Genomic DNA, 19,758 nt, shown 5'->3' on the forward strand with positions numbered 1-19,758 from the left:
TGTCCCTGTACTTACTGTAAGTCGCTCTGGATAAGAGCGTCTGCTAAATGACTAAATGTAAATGTAAAAAAAACACAGCGAGTTCAAAAGATTAAATCCATTATAACTAACCAACAAGAGCAACAACTCTCTCAATAAGAGTCATTGTGAACCTGGAGGAAACTAACATCAGATCCAGCCAAGCGTTCCAAGTACCGTTGTACTCCCAGCACAAGTGCGTCTTGAGCCTTTTCTTGAAAGTGGGGAGACAGTCAGTGTCCCTGATGGAGGCGGGGAGCTGATTCTACCATTGGGGGGCCAGACAGGAGCGATGAGACCACCAGGCGGTTGTCTGAAGAAGACTGTAGGTGGCAGGTGGGGGTGTAAGGCAGGAGGAGAGACTTGATGTAGTCGGGTGCAGATCCGTTCTGTGGGGTAGATGGGAGCGTCTGGGTAGATTGAAGACCAGAGGGGCCGCCGCATTCTGAATCCTCTGGAGAGAGCGGGTTGCGCATGCTGGGAGACCGGCGAGCAGCGAGTTGCAATAGTCCAACTTTGAGAGGACAAGTGCTTGGACTAGAAGCTGGGTGGAGTGCTCAGACAGGTATCTCCTGATCATCCGGATGTTGCAGAGGGTGAATCTACACGACCGGGAGACCGCAGCAATGTGGGCAGTAACCAATATAGCTTCCATTAGTGACTTCCTACCTGCAAAAATGGACAGGGGGGTTTTGTTGGATGGGCAGGGAAAGGTCTGACCACAGCAAACCAACTATTTGAGGGTATGACACTCAGGGCTTTTTCACAACTTCAAACGCAATATGGAATTGCGCCTAATGAATTGTTTAGGTACTTTCAAATACGTCACTATTTGACAACACAAGGAATGGGACAAAATTCAAAATTCACCATCTAATTTTGAACAGATTGGATCAAAGCGGTGGAGAATCAAAATCACACAAGTAAAATAATATCTAGTTTATACAACAAAATTCTCCTGGATTTGACAGATAATACATTAAATGTGAGAAATAAATGGGAACTGGAGGCCGATACCGTTATCCAGGATGAGAAGTGGGAACAGTCCTGGGTGTCTTGGCATAAATCCCTAAATAGTCCAATTTGGAGGGAATTTGCCTGGTAATGAGAGTAATTGGAGAGATATTGAGATTGAACATATTAGTTAAACCACAGAGATTAATTTTAGGGAACACACATTTAAGAGGGTTGAGAAAAAACAAATGGTATATGCTCAGAGCTCTGGTATTAGTAGCCCATAAAATTATTACAAAGAACTGGCTTAAACCCCACCCACCCTAGAACACTTGCAATTAGGAAAGTAACCTCTAACATCTTGTGTGTCCGTAGTAGCATGATTTTTGTGTATATAAGTGCATGTCAACACTATCTGTTTTTGTACCATGTTGTGTGAGACGCTCTGTCAAGGATCTTGTTTTAGTAAATTAAATTAAATTAATTAAATAAAGATTACAAAAACACACAAAAAAACAATCTGATTCTAATGGCTGCTTTTTACTTATGTCAGAGCCCACACTTCTTTACTTGAACTTGAGTGAAAAAGTGTAGTAAGTACATCAACTTTTACCAGTGTTTTTAAACGCTTTGAACGCTCTAGAATGCTCTTAGAACGCTCTTAGCGTTAAGAGCTTCTTAACGAATCTGGGAAACCCGACCAGTATCTGTACTTCTAGTTCTACTGAAGGATGTGTACTTTTGCCATCTCTGTTAAATTGGCAAACATTGTGCCGGAGACCAGAGACACCATGATGAAGGTACTAAACCACAAGGAGAATTTTCTAGCTGCTCAACAACACTGGGACCATCAAGAGGATCTGGCCTACTCTTTTTCATCATAACCATTGATATGCAGTGTTGGTCAAATTTAATCCAGGTTTTTTTGGGGGCACATGTGTAAGGGGCACCCCAGCTAACCCCACCCCAAATCTCAAGTATCCAACACTCCCCTTTTGTTTCCTTTTTTAAGAGCTTTGTAACCTATAGTATCCGTGCATGTGGACGTGATGTAGATTGTGTTATATTCACCTGGGGGAGTAGTACTGGTTTGTTACTTTTGTAGAAACTGGGTTGGAATTCAATCTTTGACTCATCAGCTCATCTGATAATGTTAGAGTTCATATTTTTTTCTTTTTTTAAAGCCAAAAATACATAAAATTGCATTGTTTTAATATGGTACAATCAATTTCAGCATCACATCTGGCCTGTTATCAAACTTTCAGTTTGAGCTGCACCAACTCAAAAGTCCCGACCTAATAGGACAACGGAAGACGTCACTGTGACGCTGCTCTAATCTGAATCATCTCATCTGATTCTCTGAGTGAGTGTCAGCATTTAATGTCAATATATGAGTGGCTAGGGCTTTATGTTTAAAGTTAACCTGGTTCCAGCCCTAACCTCCTGCCCTGAACAACAGTTGTTCAAAGCCATGAAGACTGTGAGTTTTCTCTGCCTCATGTTTGTGCTGGTCTGCTCTGCACCAACTTCAAAAAACAAAAAACAAATAAAACAGCTTCTGTTGGAAATCATCACAGAAGCCAACAGAACCTATACAGAGGTAAGAAGACATGGTAGTGGACCGATTAAACCTCCTGAGGATTCCTTGTAAAGCTACAGGACACTTCTCACTTCTTTAGGACAGACTACTATTATCTTACTAACATTTAACTTTTTTTACCTGTAGAAATTTATGAACCAGTTTGTTCAGGAGCTGCCCATATTGCAGCAGTGTAACGTAAGTGACCTATCAAAATGAATCTAAGTACACTTGCAGTAGGTTTTACATCAATTTAGCATGTCTTAGACTGTTTTTCAATTTTCTGCAAAATATTGCTACATATGGAACAATTGATTTATGCATGAGTGTATCATTTAAATACTATTTACTTTCAGAACACTTCCCTCTGCCTTGCTGGGAAGATCCTGTCTCATATCAAGTCAGAGGACTTTGGGGTGATGAATTGGAAGTTGCCGCAAAGCCTGAAAGAATATGTAAGGCTCACAATGGTAACTAACAAATCTGATTGTACTGACCATTGCCTTTAGCCGGGTAGGGTCTAACGGGTCTCTGGGACTCTAAAGTAAAAGGTTTACATGTCATTCTTATGATCAGTGTAGATTGCACCCAAATACAGGGTTGTGGCAAGCATTAACCTAAACAGTATTACAGTCTTGGATTAACACTAGCCCTAGAGAAACATAAATGTCACTGGGGATTTTACATTGAAATGCCTTGTTAGTCCTACACCGGGACAGGTGGTCCAGTGGACTGATTTAGGGCAATGATTTAGGGATTGAATTCACATGGCACCACTGATCCCTATGCATGTTAAAGGGCCCAACATCCCCACACTTCAGGTGACAGCTCTGGTTGAAAGAACCATGGAAGTCAGGGACCTGTGATGGACTTGCTGGTTCTGACAAATTGTTTTTCTTCTAGAACACCACATGCCATGTACCACACTGCGGGGACCAGTACGAGCTGAGAGCCCTGCTGACACAAGTCAGGGATTGTGCTAAAAGGCTCTACCGCACAAACCACTCTCACTCCACATCCTAAACCAAAAGGTTAATACTCTTTGAGGCATAGTATCAAGAATGAAAATCTATTTAAGTTCTAAACCTTATTTATTAAAACATGTTACTTCTGAAATAATGTGTACTGTATCTACTAATTAATGAATAAAAATAATTCACAAAAACATGTAAATGCAGAAATACAGTATTTGATGCTCCAGTAGTTGTGTACAGTTGATCTATTTATTACTAAACCACAAGTTTCGGCATCAAGTATAAGTTTGTACCAATAGGTAGCAAAGCTGCTTTATCTCTGAACATATGAACACATGAATGGAACTGTGGACAGAGCTGCACATTGCCAACTTCACCAGAACACCAACCACCAATGCCTTAACTAAAAATAGAAATACAAAGAGGGGAAAAATACACAAAGCAAGATAAAACATGTAAAATAATTTAATAAATTAAATACAGTATACGGGGGTAAAGGGCATCAATAGATGTAAACATTTCAGACATACAGTATAATACAGAATGTCACTCTGCTTCGACTATGCTGCACAATAAAGACAAGAATAATAATGAAACAAAACAATGTGTTTTGAGCAAATGGCCATAGGACCCTAACCATAGGACCTGTCCAGCATGCATGTCCTACCTTTCTGACCTAAAGTATATAAAGCTTAAAGCACATTTTTGATTTCCAGAACTCAAACTTCTCTACATAGAGGTGCAAAATACCTACCGTCCATAAGCGTACACTGTGATTAATTGCAGGAAGTGTATTTTCTTGGTTTTCGAACTTTTATTTTTGCCCATTTCTATACCATCCTGAAGGATATTGAACAGATTGTTTGGCATAGGAAACCCCCAGACATCACAGACAGGAACAAGGTTCTGTTTAGGAGGAACAGTGCAGACACTACTGCAAAAAACATTACACATTAAGACCCTCTTGAGGAAGCCAAACATTTTATGAAATAAAAAAGTTAAAGTAATCTCACTGTGTCTAAATACTACAGTGTGTGCTCCCTGATCCTCTCACATCTATACAGTGTGTTCACATACATGTTTTAAACAACGTTCAGGAGCCAGATCTCGGTCTCTTGTTGTTCCAGTGTGGCGTTGCAGGTCCCCGTCTTCAACTCATTGCAGGAGCGACTCGATCACCGCCTCAGGCTTTGCAGAGCGCTTCCTGTAGAGAGATAAATTCATCACTTCACCCCGGACAACTGATAGCTGATATAAAGCTTCATGATTTCTGAGAACTGCAACTTATGGCAAGAAGAACTTTCCATCATTTAAATCAAAGAGGATCTCTAAGTGGAGACTTGCTCATACAGAGGCGTTTATTGGCAGCAAGCATTACTGCAGTCATCACATTACCATACATTCACAATTGTATGAATCCTTTATGACAGTTATCTAGTAGATGTCTTGGTTTCACCCTGTGCCTATTATTCCCAGACAGTTATCTAGTAGATGTCTTGGTTTCACCCTGTGCCTATTATTCCCAGACAGTTATCTAGTAGATGTCTTGGTTTCACCCTGTGCCTATTATTCCCAGACAGTTATCTAGTAGATGTCTTGGTTTCACCCTGTGCCTATTATTCCCAGACAGTTATCTAGTAGATGTCTTGGTTTCACCCTGTGCCTATTATTCCCAGTGGGGCAGGAACATACAGGAGCATGGAAATGTTGAAATACTTGAAAACTGAACCAAGAAGAGCAGCTTGCTTTTGTTGATTGCTTGTAGTGCATGTTTACCTGCGTCCAGTCTTGGGCCTGCCACTCTTGGCGCTCCTGGAGGTGCGTGGCCTCTCCAGTCTCATGAGAGACTGCCTCATGCTCTCCTCTGTGTAGGCCAGGTACACATGGGACAGGTCCACCTCCAACGGCTGCACACACACAAGGGCGTCGGTCAAGGGAGGGAGAAATAAAGAGACTGAAATGCTAATAGTTGTAGTCCAGCGAATCATGAGGAAGAACTTACATCTTTCTCCTTCTTGTCTGGTAGGGGTGTCTGTTTCCTCATATTGTTGCCAGTGTATGCCACGCACTTCTGGACAAACAGATCAACAGCAACACCATGAGCGGAGAACTAATAGCGCCTCCCATGATGCACTGCTGCTACTGCACCAGCTCCTCCCATGATGCACTACTGCTACTGCACCTCCCATGATGCACCACTGCTACTGCACCTCCCATGATGCACCACTGCTACTGCACCTCCCATGATGCACCACTGCTGTTACTGCACCAGCTCCTCCCATGATGCACCACTGCCACTGCACCTCCCATGATGCACCACTGCTGCTACTGCACCAGCTCCTCCCATGATGCACTACTGCTACTGCACCTCCCATGAAGCACTGCTGCTACAGCACCACCTCCTCCCATGATGCACTACTGCTACTGCACCTCCCATGATGCACTGCTGCTACTGCACCAGCAGCTCCCAATGATGCACTACTGCAACTAAACATACCAGCTGCCATTCTCCAATGTCTTCGTTCCAGTGCACATAGTTCTCAATCATCTCCTGTACAGAGGACACAAGCATCATTAAGACCACACACACACCATGTAAATGTGAATACACACACGCAAATATGAATACACACAAGCAAATACACACATTCACACTCACTAGTGGGCACTGCAACTGAACAAACTGACATCCCCCAGCAGACACACACATCCCTGGTAGACACACACACACCCCTGGTAGACACACACACGGTACACACACACACACGTCCCTGGTACAAACAGTCCCACAGTAGAGACATACACACATCCCAGGTAGAGACACACATCCCTGGTGGAGCAAGCTCAGTACCTGGTACTCCTGAGGGATAAAGTTGTCTATGATCAGCATCTGCAAACGCAGCTCTCTGCTCAGCTGCCTGATGTTCTCCAGAAGACCCTCGATTTCCCTGTGGTGCTCCTGCTGCAGGTCTGCCATCTGACACACACACACCACCACACTACATAAGGGCTGCAACAATATTTTGATAATCGACTAATCTAACAATTATTAGAACAATTAATTGACTAACCATCAAGACATTGTCATTCACCATTTAATTAACAAGTAACTGATGCATAATATCTCCTTCTTTTGTATGTCATATGAATAGACTAATTATTTGTTTGTAAACATTCGGAATGCGCGCGCAACGTGGTTGCAGAAAACCGGGAAAGGATAACATTTTAAATGGCAAAAGGACCAGCTAGCGGGGAGGGGTAGGGTTACAGCTAGCGGTGAGGGTTACAGCTAGCGGGGAGGGTTACAGCTAGCGGGGAGGGTTACAGCTAGCGGGGAGGGTTAGAGCTAGCGGGGAGGGTTACAGCTAGCGGGGAGGGGTAGGGTTAAAGCTAGCGGGGAGGGGTAGGTTTACAGCTTGCGGGGAGGGGTAGGTTTACAGCTAGCGGGGAGGGGTAGGTTTACAGCTAGCGGGGAGGGGTAGGTTTACAGCTTGCGGGGAGGGGTAGGTTTACAGCTTGCGGGGAGGGGTAGGTTTACAGCTAGCGGGGAGGGGTAGGTTTACAGCTTGCGGGGAGGGGTAGGTTTACAGCTAGCGGGGAGGGGTAGGTTTACAGCTTGCGGGGAGGGGTAGGTTTACAGCTAGCGGGGAGGGGTAGGGTTACAGCTAGTGGGGAGGGGTAGGGTTACAGCTTGCGGGGAGGGGTAGGGTTACAGCTTGCGGGGAGGGGTAGGGTTACAGCTTGCGGGGAGGGGTAGGTTTACAGCTTGCGGGGAGGGGTAGGTTTACAGCTAGCGGGGAGGGGTAGGTTTACAGCTTGCGGGGAGGGGTAGGTTTACAGCTAGCGGGGAGGGGTAGGGTTACAGCTAGTGGGGAGGGGTAGGGTTACAGCTTGCGGGGAGGGGTAGGGTTACAGCTTGCGGGGAGGGGTAGGGTTACAGCTTGCGGGGAGGGGTAGGGTTACAGCTAGCGGGGAGGGGTAGGTTTACAGCTAGCGGGGAGGGGTAGGTTTACAGCCAGCGGGGAGGGGTAGGGTTACAGCTAGCGGTGAGGGTTACAGCTAGCGGGGAGGGGTAGGTTTACAGCTTGCGGGGAGGGGTAGGTTTACAGCTTGCGGGGAGGGGTAGGTTTACAGCTAGCGGGGAAGGGTAGGGTTACAGCTAGCGGTGAGGGTTACAGCTAGCGGGGAGGGGTAGGGTTACAGCTAGCAGGGAGGGGTAGGTTTACAGCTTGCGGGGAGGGGTAGGTTTACAGCTAGCGGGGAGGGGTAGGGTTACAGCTAGCAGGGAGGGGTAGGTTTACAGCTTGCGGGGAGGGGTAGGTTTACAGCTTGCGGTGAGGGTTACAGCTAGTGGAGAGCGCTCACCTCAGATTTGGCTGCCATCAGCATGGTCCACACCTTCTTCAGCTTCTTGGTCTTGCCCTGGGCCTCCTCCTGCAGGCTGCTGTACTTCTCCTCCATGTCCACGCGTTCCTGCTGCTCAGTTTCAACAAACAACAAGAACACACAGTAAGCACTCACTTTCCAAAAGGAAAGCGGCTACATGGTATGTACATATATACTGTATTTCTGTCTGTGTCCGTATAGTTGTGATAATCTCCATTTCTCCCCTCACTCTTATTTACACATTCAGGTGTCCATCTGTGATTGGCTAATCACTGTTATGCATCACCATTTAGACTCCCATCTTGTTAAAAACACTATGTGAGGAATGGGTGCCACCCAATGTACCTTTCTAGAGAGGCGTTATTTGGTGAGGCAAGTTAGATCATAGTTTTTTTGTGTTTGTTTTATGGTTCCCTTGTTCCCGTTTGGAATGACCAACATTCCCCTTGCATTCATGTAATAAATGTCACCTTTGATAATGAAAAAAGGCTTGCCTTTGTTGCTACGCACACAACCTTTTACCCTTCCAAACATGGTTCATATATTTGTTCGGCCCGTGTCTCTCCCTCGACAGACACGAACCATAGAGAGAGTCATGACAGAAATACACCAATAACCTCAGGAAACAACAATAATCAGTAATTTCCCCAGCATCTGAAAGCCTATTTACAGACTAGGTTGAATAGGAATATTAGACGGTTGACGCTGAAGTTTGGATTTCATAGGAGCAGCGTCACCTATAGCAACAGAACCCTGAGCTAAAAGCTAACAGAAGATAACTTTCAATTCTTCAAACAAGCAAAATATGATAATTTTACTCATAACATTGGCATCCACCATAATGCATTCAGTTATCAAATCAAAGAACAAACTATGTCAGAACTCTGACAGCATGATGCAGCACTTGCCTCCACCTAACCCTTACCAGCTATGACTCACCCCTGCTTCCCAGCAGAGGAAACCAGACATGTTAATGACATTACCCCACACATCCTGTCTGGGGGGAGGTGCCCTCATCTGTAGAAGCTGATGTGTACTGAATGTCATGAAGACCTCCCCTTGTATTATATGTTTCGGCTGTTTATTTTTACGCCTTTTTACGCTTGGTATTTGACATGATTCAAAACAATTCTGAACACATCTGAAACAGTCATGAGGTATTTTCTATGTCTGGCAGGGGTGAAAAGACTGCCAGGTAATTCTATGGTTAGTGGTGGTTTCAGGTAGCATGGTAGTGGTTTCTGATAGCATGGTGGTGTCAGTGAGGGTGTTGGTGGACTCCCTACTAGTCTCCCCTTCCTCATCCTCCCCACCTCCTCTTCCTCCACCCTCCCACCTCCTTCTCCTCCAGCTCCCTCCGTAGCTGCTCCGCCCTCCTGCGTCGCTCCTCCAGCTCGTTGTTGGACTCCTGCAGCAGCTTCTCCTGCTCCTCGGCCTTGGCCAGCAGGTCCACGCCGCCCACGATCACCTTCTTCTCCAGTGCCAGCAGCTTCTCCAGCAGCAGCTGATGCTCCTGTCTGCAGGCCAGAGGGCTCAATCAAAAGTCTTCATTTTATTAGCACACTTAAATGTATTGATTGGTTGGTTGATTTATTTAATGTAGGATTATTTACTTTAATTTACTAATTGATTACTGGATTTAGACAATGAATTACAGAACAGTCACTTGCTGACTGCTGTGTGTTGCATTGTGTGGGGGTTTGTATTAAATTAGTCCAGGGATCACATACAGCCTTGAACCTAATATCTACTCAACAGAACTCCTTAATCTCTCACTGCATCCTTTCAGAAGTCAATAAAGGAAGGATGGTTTCTTCAATAGGTGTGTGTGTTGAGAGTGCTGCTCACTGGGCCTTCAGCAGATCCTTTTCCCTCTTCTCCAGCTCAGCCCTGGCCTTGTTCCTCTCCTCCTCTTCCATGTCCAGCTTCGCCTCCAGCACTCTGCGCTCCTCCTCAATCTTCGCCTGCATCTCCACCATCTTGTCTGGAGAAACTTTCTTCTTCCCTAGAGGAGTTCATTAAGAGTTCACAGTATATTTAGCCAAGTTGAGAGCTGTGGAAGATTTAAAATGCTTCATGAAATTAGTTTTTGGGATTTAACTTTAGGGAACATTTCTTGTCAAGATGGGTTTTTCTAAAAAACAACATCATATCTAAGCTGCTGTCTATCAGAATGGTTTCACAAGTCCAGACAGCTAGTCTCTGTTGCTGTCTCTCTCTATCACATTCCCTGTTAGATGCATTTATAGATAAGGGAGGGTTACTCAGAACTGCACACCATTTTTGTTTTAACTATAGAGTAACTAACCCTAACCCTATAAAAATCCAGAAAGGAGCATATCTTAACTCTGGTCATGTAAATGGAGGATGTCTCTTTTCTGGAGAAATTTGTAAAAAAAACTTAAACTCGCAGATACGGTATATGTGGTAAATATCATATTCCGTGTACCGAATTTTTCGGGAAATAAGCCGCTTTTTCTGAGAAACCAGTAGACATCCCAACCTGCAAAAATTGATTTCAGGGAGGTGGCTTCACCGGCTACGCATATATGCGACGTTACGCTGCGAGACCCGCATTCGAACGATCACATGTGCGCCACTACTCCTTAATGGGTTAAATAACATTCACGGAAAATAGTTTGTACTGTTGTTTTGTTATAAAAACGTTTCATAAGCCGCTTTGAAATATAAACCGCACCACCACAAGAAAATGTTTTAATCGGGTTATAAACCATGGTTTTATTTCAGAAAATTACGGTACTGTGATTAGTGGTTGTAACCCTAACCCTGTTGCTAATTAGATAGGCTTTATCTAAATATCTTTTGATAGCTTTAGATAAAAACGCTAACATTGTTTGGAAAAACAAGCCACACAGATGGTACTGAGCCGAACCTTTAGTTCAAACACAATGTAACCTAAACCTAAACCCTAAGCCAAACCACCTACCCCACCACCCTAACCCCCACTCTAACCTATCCTCTAGCTGAAACAAACAGAAGTCTGTATGTAAATGTTAATAATTGTATCTACTGAACAGAAGCTGTGGAGATTTCGGACCAACCTCTTTCTTCTTGAGTTAAGATACATAGCAAGTCAGACAGGAGGCACCCAGAGTAAGAAAGAGAGAAAAAAAGTTTCACATTACGCAGTGATCTGGAAAAGTTCTATGACTTTACAGAGCATAGGAATAACAGATAAAGAGAGATTTAGTAGAGTGAAAGAAAGAGGGGGGGAAGACAGAAAGAATAAAAGAGAGGCCAGTAGATAGACCACAGACGTTTGCTTCTGCAAGAGGAGATTAACCAGATAGCAGACCTGTGAGAAAGATCAGATATGTATTTAATCTCCTGAGTCAGAGAACCCCACAGTAGCTGACATGCATTGTAGGAGCAGAGGAAGCTGTGTGATCTGTATCCCACCAAGTGTGGCGTGTTCAATTTAAAGTAGCCGTTAATGGCTTGGACTATTAATCTAAGCTCCCCAACAAGATCTATTTCAGGGTACTTGTAGGTACCATACCTGCAAACTCTAAAGGGCTGAAAAAGGTGACATTTCATACAGCCCAGCCCCCCCCCCCCCCCCCCCCCCCCGAAGAACATAAAGGAAAAGACGTCAGGTAACAGTCAAAACAACAACAACAAACAGTTTGGAAACATTATTTCGGTCCAATATTCCTTGTTCCATCGTCGGAAAGCCTGATTAGTCACCTTTACAACGAGGTACAACTTGTAAGGATCGTGCATTTGTGAAATGAGCAACACAGCTAACCGTGTGGGAAGCGGCCCCCCAAAAATTGCCCAAATCCCCTTCACATGGGTCTTGACCTCGATCTTTAGCCCTTACTCCAGCTGTGCTATATAAATTGAAGCCTTCTCTTTAAGCTCGCTAATTCTGGAAAAACTATTTCATGATCATAAACATTTGTTAAGGCTAACTCCGACTGCATTAAATCAATGTTAAATGATCCACCAGAGCAGGTGTTTCGATCACTCATTAAACTAGACACCAATTGGTCTTGTTTCATTACGTGTTCGTAATGAAATTACGAACATTTTTTGCTCCAACATTGTATGTAGGCTACTGCAACACATTTCACTGATCTTATGTTAGCTGACAAGATGACTAGCCGACAAGCTGACTACTGTACTCTTTTCAAAGAAGACGCTGCAGTTCACTTGATTGTGATTGGCTAAATGACTCGCCTGACATATCACCAAAGATGCTTTATTGTGAAGACGACCGCAGTAGGTTTTTGAACCCCCCCCCCCCCCCCACATAAAAACTCTCTGGATCTACACGATTCACGTGGATGACATTTTTTTCATTCAAAACGTCTATTTTCACCGAAAAGTGACAAGTTTGCAGGTATGTGGTACTAGCGGAGCCCAGCACAAGGTTCTCATGACATTGCGTTCTCACTACTGTGTGTTGTTACGGATCTGTCTGCACAGTGGCCATATTTTTGTGGCACATACCAACCGGGTTATTGTGCAGGAGTTGTGGAATATCTGTGTCCTATCCCTAATCTTTTTGTTTTTACTTTTGTGTCCATATTACAAAAGGAAAATATGTCCACGTCCATTTAGAAAATTCCAAATCCCAACAGTTGATAGAAATACACAATAGTGAGAAAGAAGGGATGCATTTAGATGAAGGAGCAGGGTTTGGATTGTATTGTGGATTATCATTAAGGTTGGGTTGAAGGTTAGAGTGCTGTTTTACTCACAGCAAGTCTTACACTTGACACCCTAACCTTAACCATAAGCCTGTCATCTGCAGGCCAAGATTAGTGTTAGGGGGAGGGGCTAGAGAGTCACCCACACCTAGGCCCAAAGAAAACTTAAATAAATAAAGGGTGGTTAAGAAGGGGGTGGATAAAGAAGAGGGGGATTGGGTGAAAGACAGCGTAAATATCAGATCTGAAAAGCAGCAAGCCTATAAGGCAATAAACATTTACAAGGTGAAAAGATGTTTGGGAGAGGCACACTAATGCAGACCGAGACCATGGAAATACACTGTGTGGAATGACCAAATCTGGCCCATATGCAATGAACTTCAACAACAACCCTGTGTCATGCTCATGAACTCCAGCAGTGACCAGGACGACTGCCTGACTGAAACACACGAGGATCATCATATGAACATAGTTTCCTGCCATTTCATAGCCTGACCTCACCACATCCTGAACATCATTTTGCAGCAGGTTTTGCAGGTTCCCAGCAGATTTCTGCTGGGTGGTTCCTAGGGGGTTATTCCTCGGGTGATTACTAAGGGGTGATTACAAGGGTGATCACTAAGGGGTGATTACTAATGTGATTACTAGGAGAGGATTGCTCGGGGGTGGTTCCTAGGAAAGCATCAGTGCTGTGGGGTGATTACCAGGAGGACAGATGCTGCTGTGATGAGTCACTAACCTAACGAGGAAATTCAAACCCACAGCAAGCGTCAGGTGAAATATCCTGTGAGGAGGCTGGGGTGTGTGGGAGGATGACCTTACTGATCCTATCAGCAGCTGATAATCAGAACATGCACCTGTTTCTGTTTGCTGTTTGTCTATCTACTGATGCAAGACTCTGTTACAGGTTATAGAAAAAAGTTAACAACTTAAAAATAGAACGTCTTCTTAGAAACCCAAACATCGTTCACACAAGTGTGTGTGAGACAGTCTTACCTCAAGTGTGTGTGAGACAGTCTTACCTCTTCGTTTTCTGCGTTCCTCTCCAACCTCTCCTCCTTCATCTTCTCCTTCATCCATTTCTTCTGACCCACTGCCTTCTGACCCTGAGATTTCCTCCCCTTAAAGGGCACAAAAAATATCTAGTTAAGGAACAACTTGCTTGGAAGACCTTAGAAAACAGGCTGTAAACTGTTAAAGCATTTATTTAAACTTGGTAGATTGGAGAACTTTGTTTCTTTCTGCACTGTACTGAGTATTATTGTAGTACCGTTCCTAGTAGCCAAAATATGGTCCTATGCCTGCTAAAGACTTGATTATAACCACTCAACTCCTGGATTCGGACCACAAAAATACAGTTAGAATATCTGATCCTTCATTTTTTGCGGTATTTCTATATGAACTCTTTGTCGAATGTCGCTTTGCATACATTCGTCTGCTAAATCAACAAAATGTGTCAGGACTTTTCTCTTTACAATGCTAAATGCTAATTGTGCTCCCAGTGAAGAGTCTACCTTCCTCCAGCTTCTTTTTTAGCTCTTCAATCTCCTTTTGGAACTGGCGCAAAAGCGCGTCCTTCGGGTCCTCGTTGATGCGGGCCTTGTTCTTGATGTTCTTGGCCCGGTTGGCATACCGCAGCGTACTGATGGTCTCGTCATAGTTGTAATCTGCCGGCCCAATATTAGCACACTGGCAGACACATATGAATGAAGGAGAGGGAGATGGAACAGAGGGAGAGAACGAGAGATGAAAGAGGTGGAGAGAGATTGAAGAGACAGAGACACAGAAAGTTGGTTAATTCCTATTCCTAACCTTTAAGGAGTACCATATTTTTTGAAAAATAAGGCGCATTTTCTTTAACTCGCCCCACACCAGAATTGGAGCTTTGTGCTTGTATAACAGAGTATAAACTGCACTGGAATATAGGCCCCACTTGATACGGGTACAATGATACCAAGCAATGCACGAGTATAGGCGGTCTTACAGCATGCTGTTGTGTACCACACTTCGAAAACGGAAGTAAGTGCGTAATGTATGTTTTCTATTGCCCGGGAATTAACTAATATTTAAATAGCATTCACGAAAAAAAGTGTTTCTACTGTTGTTTTGTTATAAAAAAGTTGTTGTGCTATAAGCTGGATCAAAATAGAAGCCGCACCACCACAAGAAACATTTTAAATCGGGGTACAAGCCGTGGCTTTATTTCCCAAAAATACGGTATGCATTTACAGGGAGCTGTCGGTCTGTAACTGGAAATTATATTCTATACAAGAATGACAAGATAATTTTCCAGTGCCATAATCTGCTCAGGACAGAGCATCCTTACATCTCAGACCTGCATGTGAATACGGGAAGTCAGAATGGCACATATTATCTATCAACCTATTATCCTGGACTTGGAAACTTGGTCTGAAGTTTTGAGAATGGTAGCAGCCATGATGGAAGCTGGTGTGTATGAGTTGCTAAGTGGGCTACCATCATGGTTTTGGAGTTTCCCCCCAAGGAGTCCTGCAGCAACCGGGTGAGCTTGGAGTTCCTGTACGGCACGTGGGTGCTCTTTCCGTCCACCAGGGCGGAGATCACGTTCCCCAGGGTGGACAGGGACAAATTGATCTTGGTGGCCTCCTTCAGGCGCTGGCCTGTTGCTCCGGTCTTGCCTTGCCTCTCTGAGCCCTGCATGTGGAAGGGGAGGGGGATCACACCACAAGAGAAAGGGTTGGGTCAGTTTGGTGTTTGGTGAGAGGTTATACTGTGAGAGGTAATATATGAGAGGTTTTATACGAGAGGTTATATCTCAGGTTATATAGGAGGTTGTATCTGAGAGGTTATATATGACAGGGTAATATATGAGGTAATATATGAGAGGTAAGAGAGGTTATATCTGAGTGGTTATATATGAGATGTTAGGGTCTGTACCGCCAGGTCCACCAGATGTAGCTTGCCCATGCGGACGTGTTGGTTGCCATCCATGCCCTTCTCGCTACACTCGATGGTGATGGTGAAGATAGCGTGCGAGCGTGAACTGTGCTCGTTCATATTGGTGGCACCAACAGAGCCTGGACAGGAAGAAAACACAAGAAAACCCATTCGGTTGTGTTCACAGAACCACAGTATGGTCTGCAGCGCGGTGGGCAAGGGAAGGAGCTTACGGTTCTTGTGTCCCAGGGTCATGATCCTGTCCATATCGTCTGCATTGTTCACTACGTACCCAGACAGGTCCTTAATGTACACGCCCACGTCAGGCCTCTCTTTCACCTAGGAAACAGACACAGCAACAAATGTTGATCCATTAAATGCAACGGGGCTGTAATCAGCATGTTTGGCTGTGGTAGCTTTTAACAAATCACGCAAAATCCTTTTAATATCTTACATCGCCAATTTACATCTTTACAGAGCCATGGCAACTAACAGTGTAGTCACCAATTAAGGGGGGGGGGGGTATAAGAAGCATTATAGTTACTCAAAGAATAAAAAGAAAAAATGATGTGCCTTCTCGACAAAGCTAATAGCCAGCTAAAAGTAAGGATTAGGGTTAGGGAAGGTGTTTCTTAATGAAGAAAAACACATCAAATTGCTTATGTTGCCTTTGTATTGTGCCTCCACTTGAAATGGATGTAAAAAAAAAAAAAAAAAGAAGACAATTAGCAGTTTGCATTTCTGTAATGGCGATGATTGTTGTCTGTAAATATAATTTCCACTTCCATCAATGACAATGATGCAACAAAAGTCTGGCTGTACACAGGCAAAAGAAAGTTCAACGTCCAAACAGATTCCGCTTTTTTGGTAGGTTTAATTGATTGACAAAAAAACTACCATTCTGAATGACTACTGTATGACATACTATGGCTTTCTCTTGTTCTGACTTCTTTTTGCTTTGGCACAAAACACTTCTCCAAGCCAGCTTTATGTCCTAGCCTGATTACCGCTCATATACTGACAGACTGAGGTGTGCCCCCTAGTGCCCAAATAAAATAAATAATAAACATATATAGCTGTAAAAAATGTACATGGTAGGAAATGTTAAAAAAGTTTCATCCTGCAGCAGTCATCAAGATTCAAACTGCATTTCCTTTGGATACAACTGCTACGCTATAACCCACTGAGCCACTGGCACTTCTGTTAATACATGTAATTGTAAATCACTCAATCACTGACATGGAAGGAACTTTTACAGTGTCCAAAGCAGTCTCACAATATTGCTCAAAATACAACTTTTACACACATGAGACAAGAATTCCAACACACTGGCTAGATGTAGCATGATCTTATCTATAAAACACAATATGGCAACTTGGGACAACAAGAGGTAAAAATATTTCACGCTTGGCAAAGTGGCTAAATAGCTGGCTGAAGGGATATTTACGAGTATGTGATGTCAAGTCAACCTAACCCTATATCCACGCTGCTACACATCAACTGTTGACTCAAACTGAGATTTTCTAAATAGAAAGGGCAGTGTATTAGCTATGGTCAGTTTGAATCATCTTTTGACATCAAGTTGAAATTTTGCATGGTACTTCAGAGGGATGTCATCTTGAAGCCTATTAGGTTAGAAAAATTATCAGTCAAAACGATATTTGCATTATAGACACAGACTTTGAGGCATTGTGGACATTTACATAAATACGCCTGATTCAGCCATAATGCATTCATTTTTGCTAAATAAAGCTTGTTTATCCTACACATATATAACAAATTTCAAATCGATTGGACCGATGGTTCATGAGGAGAAGAGTTTTAAAGGCTGTCCCAAATATGGACTGTACAAGAAAATCCATAAGCCTGACGTTATGGGTCCTTGAGACTTTTTGTGGTTTCTTCCTTGTGTGTGGAACAGATCAAGTCCCTCGGTCAATGTAGCATTGATTTATGGACAAATGAAATATGTACAACAGATATAAATTAATCGAAATGCTAATAAATCCGCCATATAGTATTACAGTCTTTTTGCTAAATATCAAATTGAAAAACATGTATCCTTCACACACATCCCATGTTTCAAGTCAATTGGAACTATGGTTGATTAGGAGTAGATTTTTGTAGTGTTGGTCACATTTTCTTTGTACAGAAAATTACAATATGGCGGCCGTTATAGGTTCTTGAGGCTTTTTTTATCCTCATGAGAAAAAAGGCTAAATATTATACATCTGTTTGGTAGGTTGTCACAGGCAAACTACAATGCACCGTTTGTGCATCAGAGTTAGGGATGTGGTAATATGTTTGTGTTGGTCATGAAGGTTTTGTCTCCAAATATTAGTGCGATCCTGACAGTACAATTATTACAATCCTTTGAAAAATAATAATAATGACAGGTTCCAGGGTTCTGGCCATGTTATACTCTGACCTCTAATCTCTGCATCTGATCCTTGCCCAGTAAGTCTCTCACTTCTTCGTTGTAAATCTCCAGGTAAGAAACTCGTACTAGGAACCTGGGGGAGAGAAAGAGAGACCAGAAAACATCAGTCAACTAACAATCATACATCCAGACTGTGAGTCTGTTATGAACTGGCCCTGAACTCATTCATCTCTTCCTGGCAGAGGGCCAGCCCATGGGGTTAGGGTCAGACAAGCCAGGTGCGGTGAGTCATGGCTGCCTCACCGAGTGTCACCCTCTGCCTTGGCAATGTGGCCAAAGACGTGAGCGAAGGAGTTGGGAATGATGCCTCTGAGCTCTGGCACTGCCCTCACACCCTCCATGGTGAACGTCTTGCCTGTTCCCGTCTGCCCGTATGCAAAGATGGTCCCTGTAATGGACACCAAGAAGCACTCACTAAACAAATCCAACAAAACTATCTAACAATCTGTTATTGGATAGTTATAATGGTAACACTGAAGATAAACAGTAAATTCAAGTATGTTACTGACGTGAATATCACTTAAACGAAACTACCAACATAACCGATTTAAGTGTCAGGAATACGTTATAGATCTCCTTGTGTTTTGATTTGTACAGTAACATTGAGTGTTGACAATAACACTACTTACCATTGTAACCCTCTAAAACTGAGTCGATGATAGGGCGGGCTGTGAGATTGTAAACATCCAGCTGTTTACTCTCTGGACCGAATACTGTGTCGAAGGTAAAGGTTTTGGGGGGTTCGTGGAGTGTCTCTAGTTTGTTGACGGTGATGGTGCCTCGGATCTCGTCCACACTGACTGCCTGTTTGTTGGCCATCATTTTCTCTTTCTGGTTGAGAGGCCGACATCTCACCACCACCTTGACGTTGTCGCTGATTTCCGGCTTCTCGGGTTTATCAATCTTGTTGCTCTGAAAAAACAAACCATGAGCGTTCAAACCATTTTACCATGTTAGCCAACATAGCAACCAGCGACCAGATGTTTCGTTTTCTGTTGTTACTAGAAGAAGCCACAGCGCTGCCAGCTAGGCTAGCAGGCTAACATATTGCTAATAAAAACAAATTAAGACGGCTACTTTACAAGCGCAATTACAGATTACAAATAACGACCATATAAAAATAAAATCACAGACTCAACTCGTTACCTAACAGTAACTCGACGACTAACGTGGAAACAGGCTAGTTGCTATGCATCTTCCGTCGTTAGCCGGGTGGAGGAAGGAAGGTAGACTAGTTCAGCTACTGTACAGTACCCCTTCCCTGCTCACAAAAAGCCTAACAAAAACAGAACACACTTACCGGCATTTTAAGAAGTGTTACTATACTATTCAAGCTACGAAAACCGAAACGTCCTCGGGATTCCAATTGTTGTTTTTCTCTTTTTAAGATAATGCAACCGCTACCAGTTAGAGCTACCCATATCCGAGATTGATGCCATTTTTTGTGAAGACTTGGCTGAGTCTGCGGCTGCGCAAAATACGTTGTGCGACGCGTATGCAGTAAATGCAGTTCAGTCAATACAATCACGTAGGCTATTAGATTTGAGCATTTATTGTTAAATGACATGGGCTTGTAGGTTTGACTTTGGCGGAGTGGATGATCTAAGGGAAGCACTCTCTGCCTCATCGATGCAACACACACATGAAATGTGAGGCAGGGAGCAATAGAGATATCCCCCTGATGGATAGAAGGGGTGCGCTTATTTGTTGGGGTGAAAATGGAACAACAGGGTGCCTTCTTTACATTCAGCGCCAATACATATCACTATGTGTGTAAAAAAAAAGGTAAGGGTAAGGCTTTTTTGCACACTTGAA

The 19,758-nt window shown here is 43.5% G+C and overlaps 1 protein-coding gene across 1 annotated transcript; it reads right to left on the minus strand.

Moving 5' to 3' along the window:
* Positions 1–3,967: 3,967 nt before the first annotated feature.
* Positions 3,968–19,401, minus strand: kif3a (kinesin family member 3A). Its single transcript, XM_047033155.1, has 17 exons — positions 19,244–19,401; positions 18,573–18,855; positions 18,187–18,331; positions 17,932–18,016; positions 15,737–15,842; positions 15,504–15,643; positions 15,063–15,260; positions 14,102–14,276; positions 13,610–13,708; positions 9,760–9,916; positions 9,248–9,428; positions 7,891–8,001; positions 6,377–6,502; positions 6,023–6,076; positions 5,528–5,596; positions 5,302–5,432; positions 3,968–4,729 (listed from the first exon to the last, which is right to left on the minus strand). Exons 1-17 carry the CDS (start codon positions 19,247–19,249, stop codon positions 4,681–4,683), a joined length of 2,115 nt encoding a protein of 704 aa, XP_046889111.1. The 5' UTR covers positions 19,250–19,401; the 3' UTR covers positions 3,968–4,680.
* Between the last annotated feature and the right edge of the window lie 357 nt (positions 19,402–19,758).

The sequence above is a fragment of the Hypomesus transpacificus genome, chromosome 1 (assembly GCF_021917145.1).
Source record: "Hypomesus transpacificus isolate Combined female chromosome 1, fHypTra1, whole genome shotgun sequence".
NCBI classification, from domain to species: domain Eukaryota; kingdom Metazoa; phylum Chordata; class Actinopteri; order Osmeriformes; family Osmeridae; genus Hypomesus; species Hypomesus transpacificus.